The sequence below is a fragment of the Eretmochelys imbricata genome, chromosome 1, assembly GCF_965152235.1.
Source record: "Eretmochelys imbricata isolate rEreImb1 chromosome 1, rEreImb1.hap1, whole genome shotgun sequence".
Lineage (NCBI taxonomy): Eukaryota > Metazoa > Chordata > Testudines > Cheloniidae > Eretmochelys > Eretmochelys imbricata.
The window spans coordinates 342,169,831-342,189,634 of NC_135572.1; the positions used below are offsets into that span (position 1 = coordinate 342,169,831).

General features: G+C 38.9%; 1 protein-coding gene across 1 annotated transcript in view; it reads left to right on the top strand.

The window, feature by feature from the left end:
• Nucleotides 1-19,804, top strand: part of SEMA3A (semaphorin 3A) — a 196,404-nt gene that overhangs the window by 62,962 nt on the left and 113,638 nt on the right. The window contains exon 3 of the mRNA XM_077807879.1: nucleotides 1,114-1,176. Within this exon, the coding sequence (XP_077664005.1) occupies nucleotides 1,114-1,176 (63 nt within the window). The remainder of the gene's footprint in view (nucleotides 1-1,113; nucleotides 1,177-19,804) is intronic.

Consider the following 19,804-nt stretch of genomic DNA (forward strand, 5'->3'; position numbering starts at 1 on the left):
CCAGGAATAGAAGCAGGAAGAATCCTTTGAGAGACTGTGTTCTCATGAAATTTTCAGCCCAATTTTATAGATGTAAGAGGTTCAAATTCTGTTTGGATTATATTATATTATATTATATTACATTTTATATTTTATATTAAAGAAAATTCTGAATTTTAGGGTGTTGGTTGAGGTCCATCCTAGATCTCAAAACATCACTAACAATATGTTCTTAATTCTCTTTTGTCACCTGCAATCATCCTATTTTCCTAATACTTTCCCCTTTATAAATAAGATGTATTGAACACCAAGGTTATAATCCAGTCTTGTGGCCATTCATATTGCATTATCTGAAGTTACCAACTGGAATTGTAACCTGGCATTATGTGAAGATCATGTTTTATTCTATATGTAATTCCTAAAAGATTTTCAACAGACGTGAATAATTGACTGAAATGGTCTCTGGGTTTTCTCTGTAGAAAGTGAGATACCTCTTTTACCGGAAGTAATACTACAGCAGGCTTAGGGAGTATTACTGGAAGAACTTTATAGATATTTGCAAAGACACTTATCGAACTCAGCAACAGCATTAGTGCTTGATGGAATGATAGCATCAAACTAACAGAGCCATTTTTATTCATTTAATTGAAGAGCAGGAAACAAAAGTGAATTACTATATTAACTGAACAGTCAAGAGTCCCATTTATGTTACAATATTCCCAAACCCAATTAAATGGCACACACTAATACATATCTATCATATTCAGTGATGTCAAGAAGATGCAAGTTTTGGGCCTGGGTCTCCATTCCATTTTTAAACCAGTGTTGTAAATACATTAAAATCAATATCGATATACCAGTATAACTGAATGGAAAATCAAGCCCTTTGCTTCCATATTTGTCAAAGCCAGTAGCAGAGATCCACATTATACATCTATATTTATAATCTTCTTTGCCATGATTCCCATCATATACACTTTGTTCTGCTTATGTTTGTTTGTTTTTTTCAGTGAAAAGAATAAAGAGAGAAAAGGAAAGGAACTGGGTGAAGAGACTACAAAAAACACTTGGTATTCAATTTGTGATTATTGAAGCATGAAATGGCATAAAGTGATTTTTATTTTATTTCTTTAGATTTTTTGGCCTGTGTCTCATACCCGAAGGGATGAGTGTAAGTGGGCTGGAAAAGATATTCTGGTAAGTACATATCTTTATAATAGTGTTTTGTTTTTGTGTGTGAAGGATTTGAATATTTCATGAAGTCTTGTGTTAATTTTTAAAGCACTTATTTTTCCTAAGATTACTCTTCTTACTCTAACATGAGATTTGGGTCACATCAGGTTTTTTGGTTGGTTGGGTATTTTGGTCCAAAGAAATGGATGCTGAGTTTAAATGCATAAGAGGGTGAAAATCATTCAAATTGAAGAGAAAGTGCTTCTTAAAAAAAGCACCCACTAAAAGTAAGAATAATTAATTCTTATTTAATTTTCTTCTGATTTCATTAATTTTGCACTGAGTTAGCCACTGATCATGCAATAAGCTCCATATAAACCCTTGTGCCCACATGGCACTTCACTGAAGCAGGTCTCCATGCAGGGTTTCCTTGGGTTCTGCCTGCGTGGAGTTCATTGCAGGATTGAGGCCTAAGTGGTTTTAACTTTCTGCCTGAGTTTTGGTGCCTCAGGAAAGAAACAGTTATATAACTTTGAACAGGGGGTTGGACTAGATGACCTCCTGAGGTCCCTTCCAACCCTGATATTCTATGGTTCTATGAATACATGCTTTACTGTACCTTCTCACTTTCTCTCTCACTCACATATCTCCATCTTTGTATATATGAGAGTGAAAAAGATTTCGCCACAAGTCCTAACAATTTTCTCTGTGTATATTGATAGTTTAGTCCTGTCTTCCATTATAGGAGCAGAGAGATAAAGAGGATACATATACACAATAAGTCAAATGGACACATGCACAGTGGGCCAAATGGGAAATCGGTGAAGTTTCATGGCTATGACTGAGAGTGGAATTTGGCCCCATGTGAATACTTTACTGGCCTGAATTTCAGAGATGGTTCACTAAAATATTCATAATGCCGATCTTATGCTTCTGAAGAACTATGTTCTAATACTGTCTTAGTTCAGAAGTGAAAGTGGGTTCACTGGGCTTAACCTAGTCCCTAGAGGACAGTTGTCTACATCAAAAAAACATTTTTGGAACAGCAGAGGTGGTTTAGGTCAGGACTGACATGTATAACCAGAGCTGTGTATGTGGAGAGGGAGCTCACAATTTTCATGTGCCTGGCTATAGTATGAGTGTCTCTAGCCACTTCGTAGTCCCCTGATTTTAAGTGACTACAAATATTTTTTATTCAAACCACATATGTATTCACAAGCACTTCCCTTAGAAATATTCTGTAAGCTAGAGATCAGAAAATCTAACCTGGTCGGTAACCCAGAAAGTGCTGGCTGGTGTGAAGTACCCGAAGAAATTAACTAGTGGCTGCCCAGCGTTGTACTAAGTATTGTTATATTACAGTAAACAAGAATACCATCCCTTGAGGAGAAACTCAGAAATCTACAGCACTGAGAACAAAAACGCTTCCTTTACTTTAAAAAGAAAAAACATTTTCTTTTAAAAATTCACAATAATAAAGTGGTGTGGGGGAGGGAGGTAAAGTTTCAGATATTGCAGAAAGTCAGTTTCCAATATACTCATAGTAAGTGGCCGTATTTTGTTGTGTTGCTACTGGAATACTCCCGGAGTCGTAATCTTCTTTCTGGAGTCACAATCTCACTTCCAGTCACCTCTGTGTGTATGTGCATGAATTACACAACAAGTCTATATCCTGCACAGCGTATACTCACTGACACGTCAAGGTAGCTACTCCACTGGGCATGAATGTGGAGTAGATCCATGGCTCAGTCCCATTCTGCCGTTTTCTATCTACCTGCATTGGGTATCCCCATGCAGAAGCTTCAGTACAGTGTGCTGGCAGAAGGGCATAAGAAGGCATAACAGGGAGTATGGTGCGCAGAACATATAACAATCTAACCCAAAGTGAGGGTAACAGCGTTACAGATTATACGGGGCTGGTCAGAAAATTTTTGAAAGAAGAAAAATGTTGGTAAACAACAGAAAAGATATTGCAAATTTTATTTTCTATTTTCCAACCAGACAGACAAATGTATGTAAACCGCAAAGAGTTCATTCTATCTATTTAAATATAAATAAAGAATGACTAGTAATATTTTATGTGGGTCCAGGTCAGCACTGTGTTTCTGGTAGGTGAGTTAGAAAACTGAAGCAGGATTAACTCTCAGTGTGTCTAGATCTCAGCTGGTAAACACCCAGAAGTACCTGAGTCACAGTTTTTTCTCCAGTCCTGCTCTTGCCATTTAATAATGCATTAGAAACAAAGTACTGAATGGTGTAACATAATATAACAATTCTAGCTGTAATAAAATTAAAGATTGCACATCGTTAAAGAAACTTAGCATTCTTCCCTCCTATATTCCTTATAGCTGTTGTCAATACCTAGGAAATGTGAAATATAATGCCCACAAAAATAACTCAACGTGCTCTCATTAAACAGAGAGAGGACGCTTAAAGTGGAATATAAAGCGCATTTGATTTAATGTTGCTATCAACGTGGACCATTGCTAAGATATTAGATATTTCTCCTTTGTGATTGCTCACACTTTCCCAAATGAAGTTCTGTATCTTATGACAGTTCTCATTTTTAACATTTGTAATTATTGATCTCAAGGGGGGCAGCCAATACTGAAAATTCAAGTCCCCACTAATAAACCAGGTGCAGTACAGCAGCTGCAATGAAAGTCTTTCCCTAATATTGCCCCAGTGGTAACCTCAAACATGACCTGAGAGATTTTCCCTCATAATTAAAAGAAATAATTTACTGTATCTTTTATTCTGAGTCCAAAGGATTCCTTAAATCCACAGTGCCAGTCATGCCAATCTAGGAATAGCAAATTGGTGACATTTCAGTTTGCATGGGATAATGCTGAGGGCAGCATATTATGATATTCTAAATCTAACGATAACCCTTTATTACTTGTGTAGCAATTTTCATTTGTGTGTTTAAAGCACTTTATAAATGTTAATAAGTGAAGCTTTGCAATACCCATGTTGTATGTTGTCCATTTTATAGGTAGGTAAACTTTTTAAAATATGCTTGACTCCCTTTTACACATGGGTAAACTGAGACACCAGGAGATTAAAAGTCTTGCTCAAGATCACACAGTGCTTACAGCAGAAGCCACTTTTTTCATAAACAAAATTGTCTACTAGAATTTCTCATCAGGTATAGAGATGTTGCCATTAAACTCTTTATTAGCAGTTAGAGTTGCTGTGATATTTCTCTATCCTTAGTACAGGAAAAACTACAAATAGCAACGTAATGTTATTAGAGAAAAAGGCAAAACTGTAAAATATTTAATAGCAACCAAGCTACTTACTTTTATGGCCAAGCTAAACAAGCAAATGTGATAGCCCAATAAAAGGAGACAGAGTTTCGTATTGTTTTGAACCTCAGCCACGGATAGATACTCTCCCTTGATCTACAGTGATTACATCCTGAAACCTTCCCCTGTAGATTCCTGATCAGGAGTTTGGAACAATCAAAGAATGAATTGTCCCTACAGAATACATCCCAGGTTTTACACTGAACCACACAGTGCAGACGTGATCAATGAAGCTCCTACTAATATAACTCATTACTGAGTTTCAGTATTTTGATTTAAAGAGCTCACAGACACCCAGGCCACAGTGGTAACGCATGACAATTTCTGCATTACATATGGATTAAATAATAGGCAAACAAGAAAAAATGTGGCTATAATTCAATCCTGGGGTTCTAGTGATGTCATAAACCATGAGAGTGTAGTTTGAGTTATTTATGTAGTCACTGGAACCCTAAGGTGGAATTGTAACTGGGGACAGGAAAACCAGTGCATAAACTGGAGCTGAGCAGAAACTTCACCTAGAATTCAAACCATTATTTTGTTACAGTATGAAAAGGTTTGATTAACTTTCCCCTTCTCCTCTATTCAGTGCATCTCTGCACTTCCTAATTTTGTGATGCACAGGAAACAGAAGTGCCAAGACATCAAAGGAGTAGTTCTTGTGGTATTTAATTATGAGATTTAACTATGGGATATGGTAAATTCTCCATGATTTGAAGTCTTTAAGGATGAGTTCTAATAAAGCACCTACGGGTGCTGACTTGTAGTGCGAATTGGATGCCTAGCTCCTTCTGAAAATCCCTCTCTAAATCTAAATCAAGTTGGTAGGCTGAATGTAGCAATTACTCTATAGCCTGTGTTATGCAAGATGTCACACTAGATGATCATAATGCTCCCTTTTGGCCTTAACATCTATTAATCTTTGACTTTCCAATCTACCCAAAGATGCTTGGAAATAGTTTAAAAAATCTGCCTAGAATGTTTGTTCTCACAAGGTGTCTAGACCGCATAGAATCAAATAAATTTGTGAAAGCTTTGAAACACTATTGGAATGTAACCCACACACCTCTTGGGTGTGGTGTCCTGTCCCATCTATGGCACCGAGACCACTTAAAGAGAAAGATAAAATAAGCTCGCTTTACAGCCATCGCTAACAGCGAGTTGGCTTTTCACTTGTGGTAGAGACTCATGCACTAAGCTCCAGAGGTCCGTGGTTCGATTCTGCCCGCCGACAACCGGCATCTGTTAGCATTACAGGAACATTCCAAATCTTCTCTTAGCATTTTTAGGAGTAATTTATTGTTAGTGAATTGTGACAAATTGTCGGTACCAGGATGATGGTCTTGTATTTATCCGTCAATCTGGTGCAATTCATCATAGGCAGCCATAATGCAAGCACAGTGTCCAAACCATGTGCCTCCAACCTGTTCTTCTTAAAAGATTACTCTTTAAAAGTAGTTCAGGCTTCAAGTCATTAATTCCTTGGCTTCTAAACTACCCCATCCAAATGGGGTGCCAATTAGTGCTCACTGTGTCATAGTTTTTGTGATGTGGACATTTGTCTGCTCGTAATTGTACTTTGGCCACCGACTCAGCTTGTGAGCCCTAGGAGGTTTGTCTGATCATCAGTGGCCACAGGAATTCAAAGTGTGTTTTATTTACTTGAATAGATAAAAATATATCTGCCTATTTTACTTCAGTGCTGCTGTTAATGTGGAGTCAAATCAAAATTTAAAGAGGTCTCTGCAGCTGAGCAGCAGCAGCAGAGGCTCATATGAAGTACTTTGTGGATACGTTGCATTTATGCATCTTTGCATCTCAAGAAGTGTTGTTCAGCTCCTTCTTTGAGGATTGCATGGATGTAAATGAGATCACAGGCCTTTGAGTTTAAATAGGACACATCCAAGTCAAATATGCCACCGAAGACTTTATCTCCAGGAGATGGGAAAGTTCAATTTCCAGACCCCTCCCTGAATCATGTGACACTGCGCAATTCTAAAGGCCACTGCAGCCTTGCATTTGGAATCATTGTCTGATGGTTCAAATCTGTGATTTCAAAAGGGTGCAATTTACTCAGTTGCCTCTCCTCTCCAAAATCATTTTTGATGACATTTTGGAAAATGAAGCGAGAAAAAAAAATATTGTTATTCCTTTCAACTTCTTTTTATTACCCCTCTCGCCTTAGGGAAAACATAAAGGCAGAATAAAAGTAAATAGTAAAAGTAAATGAATAAAAGTAAATTCATTTCATGTGCTATTGTAAATGAAGAACTGAGGAGGGAGACTGAAAATTAATTATAGAATACCAATTGAAAATAGATGGCCTGCTCATAAATTAACCAGAAAAGATCAGGCCAGGTAATAACTGACCCTTTCCCACTTTCTTTTGTCCCCCATCATAGAAGTCAGCTCCAGCTAGGTGGGGAATGCAAGCAAGCACTGTGCTAATGTAGTCTCACCAATGTATAAAACCGCATTGTGTAAGCTCCACAAAGCACATGGGGAAGGGTGGAGATGAAGGCTGTATAATTCCTTGCCACTGGCCAGCGGAGGTGAGCTGGCATGCTGAGGAGAAGAGTCGAACACTGGAGCCTTTCCGAGTACTGCAGCGCTATCTCTGTAACATGTGTTTCCTCCCCAGGGGAATTCTGGCTGAGTTAGGCACAATTCCTCCATGGACCCCCTACAATGCAGCCAGTGGCTTTACGATACAGTATGTGCTGTAATCAGTCAGTTCAGACGCCAATCTGGTGTTTGCTTTCATTTAGGAGTTGGCATAGGATGCCTTGTGTAAACTGGCCAAGGCAAATCAATTACTGCAAGGTAGTGCCTTGAGCACTTGAGTAGAGGAAGAATTAAGTTAGTGATGGCAATTCAAGTACTCTATCCTATCTGGTGCTACACAGTTTGACTGGTAATTTCATAATATAGGAACATAATTAAATATCCTTGAAATGATGGCAAAAATTAGTTTTGCCATACGTTAAGGAAAATAATATGATGAATATACTTTTGTACTCGTTCTTGTATCGTGAGATTCTCTGAAACCTCAGATTATGATGGATAAATTAATCTGGATCAAGGATAAGAGCTAAATTTTCCTGTCTATGGATTATTTTTCTATTCTAGGAGTGACTAGAGAGATTTGCTTCTGAGGGAAAGCTTACTTTCATCAAATCCAGTGCAGGATTTTCTCAGCAATGAACTCCTGCCTTGAATTACGAGCCTTGCACAAATAGCACTTTTGTTTTTAGAAATGTAGAAATTATTTTGAAGTCACTGGGTTCGGACCGGGGAGGGAGGGGGGAAGGAAGGGGAAACAAAACTGTTTCACAAAATAATGGTTTTCGGATTTCTACTGATGGAGTTTTCCTCTGAGTCCGAGTTTGGCTTTGACAAAGATTGAGGGTTCTTTTTATATGCTACTGTGCCACCAGTGATTGCTGTTTTGGGACTGCTCTAGACAGATTCCTTGTTATGATTTATTTTGTCTCCATAGGTGGACAGGGTAAGTGTACCGCTTATATCTTTCAAGCAACATGCTCACTTGAATAACTAGTAAAAATGATGTGCATGTTTCAGTCCCTGAATTCTCTCAGGAATTCTGACTTCAGATTCAAGTCTTCATAGCAGTTCATTTCTAAAGGACTGATCTATCTATTTCTAGTTCTGCCTCAAATTCTTTCTGTTTGGGCAGATAAATTATTGTTTTAATGGAAGGAAGGGTTGGTTTCACTTCACAGTCTCAAGCAAGCTTGTTTCCAAAAGCACATTTCTCTCTTTTTCCATACACTTGCAGCATAGCTCAGAATTCCCCACTTGCATTAGTCCACACCTGATCATCTTTCTATGATACTGCTGGCACCGCATGCCAAACAGCTAGCCTTCTAAATGCCTCTCAACTGTTTGCAGACTTAATATCCATTTTCCTTTGAAATGTGTAAAAATAACCAAACTATTGGTCAAAGAGAAAGTTTTTAAAATACTCTCCAAAATTGTGTAGAATTATTTTTAAGTTAAAACTATAGCTTTGTTTTCTTAGTTCCACAACTGTTAAAAAAACAGTTCAAGATCGTTAAAGAAGAAAGAGAGAGAAAGAGAGAGCTTTGCCGATGAGAGGGAAATTTGTATTCCAAATATGGTGAAGCCACAATATTAAGGCCAATAAGTAAAGAGAGACTTATTTATGTGGATAAACAATCTGATCTCTGTTGGAACAGATCACCTATTACTTCCTTTCTAATTTAGACAATCCCTTCCTGATTAACTGCTTCTAAAGCTGTAGGTCCCTATAAGATTCCCTGTTGTGAATCTTGCAGGAAACATAATTTGACAACTCTTGATTCAGTACATGCTAAATTTTAATTGAATGGGAATTTTAGGCTTCCATCAGTTAAGGATTTTCTGCCTGGTTTCTCTCATGGAACTCAGAATAGCTTTATGTCCACACCCAAAAATCAGGACTCCCATGTTATGGAGCACGTAACTTCATAGTCAAGCTTATAGTATATGTTTATTTATGTGTGTACATATTGCTAAGCAACTGCATCCTATAGATCTAGCATTCTGTTGCTTGCTTTCAGCACTTCATGCATTAATTTGTCACTTTCATCTCAGAAGTTTAGGTATATTTATCTTAGATGACTGTGTCTGGAAATCATTTCAGGATGTGCATAAAGTGGAATAGAAAAGAGTGACTGTTACCGCTTCTATGTGCTTTATGTGCATGTAAGAGACTGATGGCATATGTCTGAAACACCCCACCCTGCCAACAGGTGTTAATCCTGCTAGGGAATGTGGAGTGAGATCTGCTGATTCAATGAGGCGTGTGGTTTATACCCACAGCCAGCTATAAGGGAGATGGCAGAGACTCTCTAGAAGTTCTAGAGCAGCGGTTCTCAAACTGTGGGTTGGGACCCCATTTTAATGGGGTCGCCAGGGCTGGCTTAGACTTGCTGGGGCCCGAGGCCAGAGCCTAAGCCTGAGTCCCACTGCTCGGAGCCGAAGCCTGAGAGCTTCAGCCCTGGGCAGCGAGGCTCAGGTTACAGGCCCCCCTGCCTGGGGCTGCAGCCCTTCAGCTTTGGCTTTGGCCTCCTCACCCAGGGTGGTGGGGCTTAGGCTTTGCCCCCCCCCCACCTGGGGCGGGGGGGCTCAGGCAGAGTCAGGCTTCAGTCCCCTCTCCTAGGGTCATATAGTAATGTTTGTTCTCAGAAGGGAATGGCAGTGCAATGAAGTTTGAAAACTCCTGTTCTAGAGTGAGGGCTGAGCAACCCCGAGGAAGGAACTCAGATAGCAGACAGGCTTCATGAGAAGCCTTGAGCCTAACTTTATGGCATTGTTAATTTCTTGGTTAATAAATCCCAAGATATGGGAGAGTTTTCCATTCAATAAAGTATACAAAGTTTGTTTTAGAGCTAGCTGGAAAAAGAACTTTCTCATATCCCACTATCAAGGCTGCTGTTTCTTTTAGGCTTATTCAAGTTATTCTTGGAATATTATTTGGTTCCTTGATTAAACTGATTCTTAATACGTTGTAAAAATATTATTAATAACCTAGAGAAAAAGAGGCTTAGGGACACTTAGAGGGCTGTACTTCAACTCAGCATCTCAGTTTATACATACTGAAATCCCACTTGTTTGCTGGAATCTGTCCACACAAAGCTTCAGTTTATCTTGTATTCTTTGCTTTAGCCAGATGTACAAAAGTATGAGGGGGTCATTAAAACAAGTGTTTAGGCCACAGTATTTTCTTGGCCTCACTGTAGTTGTTTATGAGCCCAAAACAATTATTAGCTGCATCTGTTGAATGACAATATGTCATTTGCAGCCTTGAAAAATTGTTTGATTTGAATTTTAATAGAATTGGAAGGAAGAAAAAACAGAAGGACTTTACTTTTCCATATCTTGGGCTAGTGTCAGGTCAGAGTTCAATGGTCATGATGACAAAAGTGATCAAGCTGAGTACTCCCAGAGCACAGGAACTTTTATTGTGCCCTCTTGCTGCTCAGAGTAGAAGGAAGGTAGATAGAGTCTTTATGCCTCTCCCACTGACGCAAGGCTGAGACCAAATGAACCCTCAATAGGACTACCGTGCACAAGTGTGCTTCCAATAAAACTATTTGCTAAAAATGACATACACCTTTTGAGGTTTGAAAGCGTTAAGATATATTTGTTTTTCCCAGTGGTTGATTTTTCTAATCTGCTTTGTAAATTGGCTTCCTTTTCTTTTATCAGTTGTGAATAATGGATAAAGAAAATTCAGAGGACATATCCTAGGACATGTCTACATTGTGTATTTTCAAAATTCTCACACACTCTGTCATGTCAAGAAATCAGGTAGATAAGACTCTAGTCATTAAACACTTAGTCAGGAAGATAACTGCGCTACACTAAAGTGGGATGTGTCAGGTTCCCCAAAAAAGTCTTATCAACATCTAAGCAGCTTCATTCTGAAAATTCTCAGGTCCCCTCTCAACAGCAGAGAGGAATCCAATTTTGTGATTATCACTGCTGCTTCTGCACTTCCTGCTCTGCCCATCCTGCATATGAGTAATGCTGTTGCTGACATAGTCTGAAGGTTTCAAGTCATACTTATCAGAAGACTATGTAACGATCATGGATTATGTTTCAGATTCAAGCCACTTTTTCAAAGCTTGGAGACCAGAAACACCATTCAAAAGTATAGTTATCACTAAGGCTGTTAAATAAAGAGAAGGACATAGATTTATGATATGAACCAGTTATAGCATTTATTTATGCACACATATAAACACAGCAGTAAGCACACTCCTCTTGTGTGAAATCCATTCCTCTGCATAGAGCCTGATTAATACGGGTGGAATCCACCAGGATGGTGAAAATCCATTCCTCCTACACAGAGCCAATGGGAGTGGCTGAAGTTGCTGTCCCTCCATGGTAGTTGCAGGGGGTGCTGGCCTTTTCCCATTATGGAATTCTGCACCAGCCTATTCAGGGCCATCATGAAGATCCTACTGCTGTGTACAGATGCCCCTGTATAGCTGTTCCACCTGTTTTCTTTGCACAGACCTTTAGTGGGGTTTAAATGGCGTGGAGGATCTTTTATTGAGTGAATTTTGCTCTTAGTGCCCAGACAATATTTACAATAATAACTGAATTACAATGTTACAACAAAACAGAACTTTACAGTGTAGCTGAGGTTGTCGTCTTTGTTACTTACCTAGTACAATGGACCCTGCTCTGAGACTGGGGTTAGTAGGCACTGCCATAATGCAAATGCAAAACGCAAGGATAATAGTTCTTAAACAATATTATTACACGTGAACAAGAATGAAAACAAGGATCCTACAAACAATTGCACGCATGCAGGTAGTGCCATTATAGCACGTAGAGTGCATTTCACCATCATGGAGCGCTCAATGGGACCACTCACATACGTAGAGTTACTCAAGTTGCAAAATATTTGCAGGATCAGAGGCTAAGTTTCATCTTCAGTTTCTCCTATGTAACGGCAGCATAGCTTAAGCTAAGGGTTGAATTGGTTGTGAGTGCGTCACCAACTATTAGGAAATAATATTTATTTCAATAGAGAGACAAGGTGGGTCAGGTAATATCTTTTATTGGACCAACTTTTGTTGGTGAGAGAAAGAAGCTATTGAGCTGCAAGCTTGTCTCTCCCACCAACAGAAAGAAGTTGGTCAAAACAAGACATTACCTCACCCACCTAGTCTCTCTAACATCCTGGGGTTGGCACAGCTACACACCACTGCATACTTTGACATTTAAGCAACCTTTTTCTTCAATTAATACTATTGCACTCTGAAAGGGATACCCACCTTGTTAAGACTGAACTGATCACAGCTGGCAATAATGCACTGGTATAAGAAAGAACAAAATAAATTCCAAGATTACTAGAGAACATCTTTCAACAGTGGAATAAATTGAATGACAGCAATAATATTAGGGATTATTTATTCTTTACGGATATCCCTGACCCTGCTATTCCAGAATTCAACTAATTAGATAGAAGGGAAAAAGTAAACATATTCACTAACTGTGAAGATGAAACCTACAGGTTTTTATATAGAAAATGTCCACCCAACTTCATTTGAAACACATGATTAATTTGTTTTATTTTTCCAGCTGTGAGATGATATCTTTAAAGCCCCTTGCTCATCCAATTTGGACAAATCTCCTGATATTTTAATTGCGGAAGAGCTGGAATAAAGTAAGGTTCTTTCAGTGCTCATCTGGTGTAAATCAATATAAATCTGTTGGCGTTAACGGAGATGCATATTTACATCAGATGAAGATCTGGACCTACAAGATTCCCTAACTGCATATTTCTAATATTCCCACTCACTGTAACATCTGGGAACCAATTATGAACCTTTTTACACTTTAATAAAAAGAAATGGCTGCTGTTTAGAAGAAGGAGAAAAAGTCTAGACATTGGTTAGAATAATAGGGATTACACTTTAGATTTTCAGTTAAAATGCCATTAAAAAGCATTATTCTGTTAATTCAGATCTAAGCATGCAATTTGCAAGCTTCTGAAGGAGAGATAATTACTGGAAACTAGTGAAAAACACCTAAATTCTGTTTTAATTTTCATACACAGAGCAGATGTTTTGACAGATGGATGGACTTTATTTTTGTAACTGTCCGGGAAAAGTCTGCATAACACAGCCTAATCAGTGTTACATATCTGTAGTGTTTGTTTTTTAATCATTCTGCATTTGGCTCCTATGCTTTTGCTTGTAGACATTTTCTTTGTAATTTATTTTTTCAGGCTAATGTCTCTCTGCATAGTCCCTTCTATCAATTTGATACACAAATATTGGAAACCTCTTAAAATAAATGTAAATGTTTTGTTAGTGAGACAGACATATTGATCCTAAGGTGGAGGCGGCTCTGCTGGAACAGTTAATTAACACTTTATCTCCTCTTCAGGGTAGTTCCCCTGCTCTTTTTAAAGTATACATGCATATTTGCATGGAGGAGGAGTGACAAATTAGGGACTCTAACAAGGTGTATTGAGCCTACCAGGCTGTGGATCTGGCCCTTAACACGTTTGAGAATTTAATGCCTTCTCACTTTATAATGAAGATCTGCAGATGAGCTAGAGTATTTGTCTGCAAGAGGGGTGTCACTGGCCCTTCTCTTACTCTGGGACAGATCCTCAGCTGATGTAAATTGTCATAGCTACTTTGACTTCAATGATCGACAGCAATATACTCCAGCTGAGGATCTTCGAGCAATTGTATGTAGCAACTTAATTTCCATTGACTTTAGTGGGAGCAGGATTGGGCAAATGATGAAAATATAGGACATGAGCACAGGAGAGGGAACCAAGAACTCCAGAGATCTAATACACTGAATCACTCTGTGGTTTATACAGTCACTTATGCATTGTGCCTCATGTCTATATAAACTCTCATGCCTCAGGGGATAAACCATCCTCCAATGTGATGGGGACTAAGAAGAAACTTCCCCATTTGGCCTACTATTCCATAACTGCCTTGTGCAATTTTTTTCCGGGACCCTTCCTGTCAAGTATCTGATCGTGGCCATTTTTAAGGACAGAAGACTGGTCTAGAGGTCTGATTCAGTGTGGCAATTCCAATGTTCCCCACATTTAATATAAGTTAATGATGCTTTCTTGCCTCACAGGGGTTTTGTGATGCTAATATAATTAATGTTAGTAAAGCACTGGTAGGCTGAAACATGCTACGTAGTAGTAGTAGATTAAAAATAATTTGAACAAATCTACCTTGCTCTCACACACATGCAAAAGTTTGTGATACCCAGTTCCAAAGCAACCAAATGTTAAATGGCCTCTTTCCATTATTCCTTTTGAAAAGGAATAGTATTGAAAGTGCCCTGATGCAAAAATGTCCATTTTTTTAAAATCTTGACGTTTCTGTAAAAATATAATATAGTCAAAATAACGTAAGTCAAAACCCAAGATAAATGAACAATGAGGCTAAAAGTAATGCACATGCAGCATTTAAAATTCTCTGACAATTTGCACATTAAAGTTTCTGGCTCTTGGTTACTTCCTGTTCATTTTGTTCCTGCCGCTCCTGTAGATATAGTCTCCCATCTTCTATATTTAACTGACATACTATATTTCTTGTGTTATCTTTGTTTTGCTTCCAGTGTCTTACACTTTGAGCTCATGTACTTAAATACTCCACTCTGCTGGCATTGTCCTTCACATTAACAATATCCTGCTGGCCGGAGGGCATGACAACAATATGTCCTGCTGCCAAGTGGGACAAGCCCAGTTTGAGACAGACTAAGTCATTCCAGGCCTTGAGCCAGGAAGGCGGGATGGATGCTTTGTAGTGAAATTGACACATACAGTCACCAACTTCAAGAAGAAGGGTTATGTGCCAGGTTTCACAGTTAGAGGTATGTGAATGCCAGCATGCCAGCCTCATTAGGAAGGGATAGAAAAGTAGAACTCTAGTAAAACTGGTAGAGCCTTTAAGGCCTGAACAGACTGACAACCATATACTTTGGCCCAGAGCCTCAAAGGTAAGTACCTTTAAGGCTCTCGGCCTTTGTACTTAGATGGAAACTTTCATCTAAGACTCTCCATTTGCCTTATAAACATTAATTAATTAAGCTTTATGGTATCTGTGAGATAGGTAATTATTGTCATCCCTGTTTGATAGACACAGAGAGGTTAAGTAGGTTGTCCAAAGTCACATATAGCAAACCAGTGGCAGAACCCAGCAGTCTGAACTGAGAGCTTGTCTATACTAGCACTTAATTTGATGTAAGTTACGTTGCTCAGAGGTGTAAAAAAGCCACCCCTCTGAGTGACATAAGTTACATCGACTTAAAGCGATGCCCACACTGGCGCTAGGTCATCGGGAGAGTCTCTTCCACCACCATAGCTTCTGCCTCTCATTGAGGTGGAATAATTATGCCAGTGGGAGAGCGCTCTCCCGTAGGCATAGCACATCTTCACCGGACGCGCTATAGCAGAGTGGTTTCACATAGTGTAGACTAGTCCTGAACCCAGCACCCTGAACACGGATCTAACCAATACACACCCACACCTTCCATTATTGTAGTAGATTCCTTGGTGTCAACATGTGTTGAGATGTTGAGCCTGCCGGAATTCATATGAAGTGCTGCAAACTGTTACATTACAGACTCTTGTTTCCCCTAAACCCACAAAGGTAGGAAAAGTCAAGAGGTCACTTTGAAAAACCAGACCGCCATTCCATAATGCACAGGTAATAATGGTGACACAACAGTGCCACACATTGCATTGCAACAGTGCAGAGCCTGATTCCACTCCCACTGGAATTATTATTATTATTTTATTTATTAATCATCATCATCACTGTAGCACCTAGGAGTTCCCATCATGGACCAGGACCCCATTTGTGCACTGTACAAACGTGGAACAAAAAGAGCTCTAAAGAGTGTACAGTTTAAGAAATGAAGGAGCATCTTGCCGTTGTCTTAAGTGCAAGCAGGATTGACCTGGTGACAGAGCAGGAAACTTCACTATGAACTTATTCACTAGACGAGAGTTTAAATCAGAATCATAACTTTATTTTTATGTCATTTATTGTGGTCTAATATCCTCCTTTATTTATTTTTTAAATTTGTCTAAAATGTATAAAGAAATCTAATCTGTTAGGGAGGTGTATGAGAATTTACTCTTACAGATTTTAATGGATACTTTATGCAGCTGTAAAACACAGAGAAGCTATATTAGTCGTTTTAGCTAGACTAGAAATTTTAAATGTTATATAAATATATTTATTATAGTCAAAGGTTTATAGCTGTAAGTATCTCCCTCCTAGTGTTTAATTAGCTCTTGTATTTCTCCGACATCTATGGTTAAAATCTGTTCCACCGGGAATCAAGGAAGAATTAAAAGTTGGAGAGACGAAGCTAAATTCTGCTTTCAGATATGGTTGTGTAAATCTGAAGCACCTCTGTTGACATTAGTGAAGTTACACTGCTATAAATCCAGAGTAACTGAGAGCCGACTATGGCATATAAAGACATGGAAAGAGTTCAGTTCTGCTCTCATTTCCACAGGTTTAATTTGGACTAACTGCGCTGAAGTCAATGGAATTATTCCTGATTTCCACCCATGTAAATGAGAGCAGAATCTGACTTATTGGGCTTTGGATCTAGCCCTCAATGCATTTAGCAATTTCATACCTTCTCACTCTATGCTGATAAGCTGATAAGCACTATTTGTCTGTTCATGTTTAGCGTGTGAGTACATATGGGCCAGATACTCAACTGGTATAAATCAATGTAGCTACATTGATTTCAATATAGCTGCACTGATTTAAACCAGCTGAGGATCAGCCCATATACTGTGAAAATTGCTAAACTGAATGGTATGCGTTTGTTTGCCCTTAGCTCCTAATGTATTGTGGACTGTGTTTACCTGACTTTTCTTAAAAAGCTTGAAAACTTGTTAAAAGAAAAGGAGTACTTGTGGCACCTTAGAGACTAACCAATTTATTTGAGCATAAGCTTTCGTGAGCTACAGCTCACTTCATCAGATGCATACTGTGGAAAGTGTAGAAGATCTTTTTATACACACAAAGCATGAAAAAATACCTCCCCCCACCCCACTCTCCTGCTGGTAAACTTGTTTTAAATCATTACAAGCCCAGTCCTGTGCGTTGCTGAGTGATGTTACAGTGGAGTTGAATTTGGCCTAGGATGTTTGCAAGTGAGCAAAATCAGCATCCTTTTGATTTTGCAAATCTTATCAGTCAGTTTTAGATTTTACATGGCCAAATCAAGCGTACTTCATAGCTTGGTCCATTTAGCCAAACCTCAGAATACATAGCTTCAGCTTTTGTGCATCTTTAGTATTGCATGTGTTGGCGTTATGCTGTGTCAATACTCAGGCACTTTCAAGAGAGATTTTCCCTTCTTTCTTTTATGCAACATTAAAAATAAAAATTGAGAGAATCAAGGAATAATATCCTACATCTAAATGAAACTACAACCATTTAGTCTATTTAATCATTTAACCCCTATCACTGTGGCACTGAATGGGAGTCTATGTGTCTATGTAAAACAATATATGTCTGTGTGTGTGTGTGTGTGTTTGTATATCTGTCTGTCTATAATGTCTTTGTGTTTTTATTAAGAGAGGTCAAGCTAAAAAACATTAAGAGAGAACACTTGCGAAACATACATCTCCAGTCTTTCAATTTCCTGCTGGATTCTCTTAACTACCTCTGTGTTTTCTCTTCCATCTCAGTTGGAAGGATAACTTGTGTATTTGTCTGGTCAGCACTGGAGCCAAGGATGTTGTAAGACTCTGCATGTGTGTCTCCTGGGATGTTATCTTTAATACAATGTCAGTATATTTTATGCAAATACGCATAAGCAAAACAAAACAAAAAAAATCTGAAGAACAATGTCAGGTGTATCTTACATTTTAATACATCAGGGTGCCATTACTGTTCTATCCCTGTTGAATTTTTTATAGCTGGCCTGTATGGTGGCCTATAACAGATCTTGGAGTTGTATTCTCACCTGCTCTCGCAGAGCCATGGTTTGTGCTTGAGAGTCTTTTTCATTCTCTCATCACAAACAAGTCATAGGGACTGATGCTACAATCCGATGAAGTCAATGGGAGTTCCATGCAGGTAGTGATTTAAGCATTGGGCCACTATTTCCTGATCCTGCAAGCTATTCACATGAGTGGAGAGTGCACCTGCATGGAGCCCCACTGAAGTTAATGGGTCTCCATGCGGTAATATCTCATGAATCAATTTGCAGGACTAAGAACATAATCTCTACCTGTTCCCAGTGGGCAATAGAACTTCACTGTTTCTCATTTGTTCCCACTCTGACATTTGTATTGTTTGCTGTTGATTGCAATTTTTCCTCCACAAGTAAAGGTAAATTAGATTTTAAGAACACTATTTAGCAGGAAACACTGTTAATTTAGGTCTCAAATTCTAGATCTTGTTCAAAAGGTGTATTCAACCAAATAGCAATAAAAATATTTCCATTCATTTTGTAAAAATTAATATTCAGTGTAAAAAGTTTCTGTGTTGTTTGGATTTAAATGTTTCTCTGCAGTGTGCAATCCAGGCTTTGCAGCTTGATGTCAGAGCACAAGATATCAGAAAGTGACACTGACATATTCATTTTCACGGCTCAAACGGAAGGAAATGCAAAAAAGTAAATAAATAGATACCATGTACTATTGATGAGCAGATTAGATTTTAAAATTTCTTTCCTTTTTAATAGCATAAGGTATCATTAGCAAAACAGGTAAATAATTTTTAATTAAAGATAAATAGAATTGATGACAGTTTGTTATTTACTTAAAGTATAAAATTTAAGGCCTGAGTCCTGCAAAGACTTGTGAACATGCTTAACTTTATGTACTGTGAGAAGTCCAACTAACTTTGCAGTGAGTAAAGTTAATCATGTGCATAAGTCTTTGCAGAATTAAGGCCTAAGTGACTTACAGTAAAGTTGAGGCAGCGGAGGTTATGAATTGCAGCTAGTATGCATATTATTATTTTAAATGTTATATCAGTAATTTATTTGGTATCTGTTCATCCCATCTGCCCATCTTTTTTGAAAATTTTAGTTGATTAAATACAGGAAGGCATTTCTCTTAATTATTTTATTCTGGGCAGCCATGTTTCTATACATGAGATTTGTTTTGCAAATGGAAAAATAACCTATATCACAAAGGCAGAGACTACCTCAAATAGAAAGAAGGGAAATTGTCTCTATGTATTTTTTTAGCTATGTGGGGTAGGCCCTAACTCAAAATAGCAATGAAATGCCCAATAATAAACAAGTCTTACAAACATCATAAAAGTACCATAACTGTAAAATCCGTTCATTCTGCCAAACGTGCCTAATGCACTGGAGTGTCCAATATATGGTTGCCAACCCTCCTGGATTGGCCTGGATCTACCATAATTGGCATCTATCTCCTGGTGACTATTGAAAGCACTCCAGGAGATTTTAATAGGCTGCTAAAAGTCTGGTCAGCGGCGCAGCAGGGCTAAGGCAGGATCCCTACCTGCCCTAGCACTGTGCACTCCCGGAAGAGACCAGCATGTCTAGGTGCAAGGTGCAAGGCCAGCCTAGGTGCAAGGCTAGCCAAGGGGCTCCACACACTACCCCCGCACCAAGCGGCAGCTCTGCAGCTCCCATTGGCCAGGAACAGTGCCCAATGGGAGCTGCGTGGGTGGTGCCTGTAGGCAGGGGCATCACGTGGAGCCACCTGGCTGCCCCTGAGCCTAGGAGCCAGCGGGACATGCCGCCGCTTCTGGGAGCCACCTGAGGTAAATGCCGCCTGGCCAGAGCCAGCACCCCTCACCCTTTCC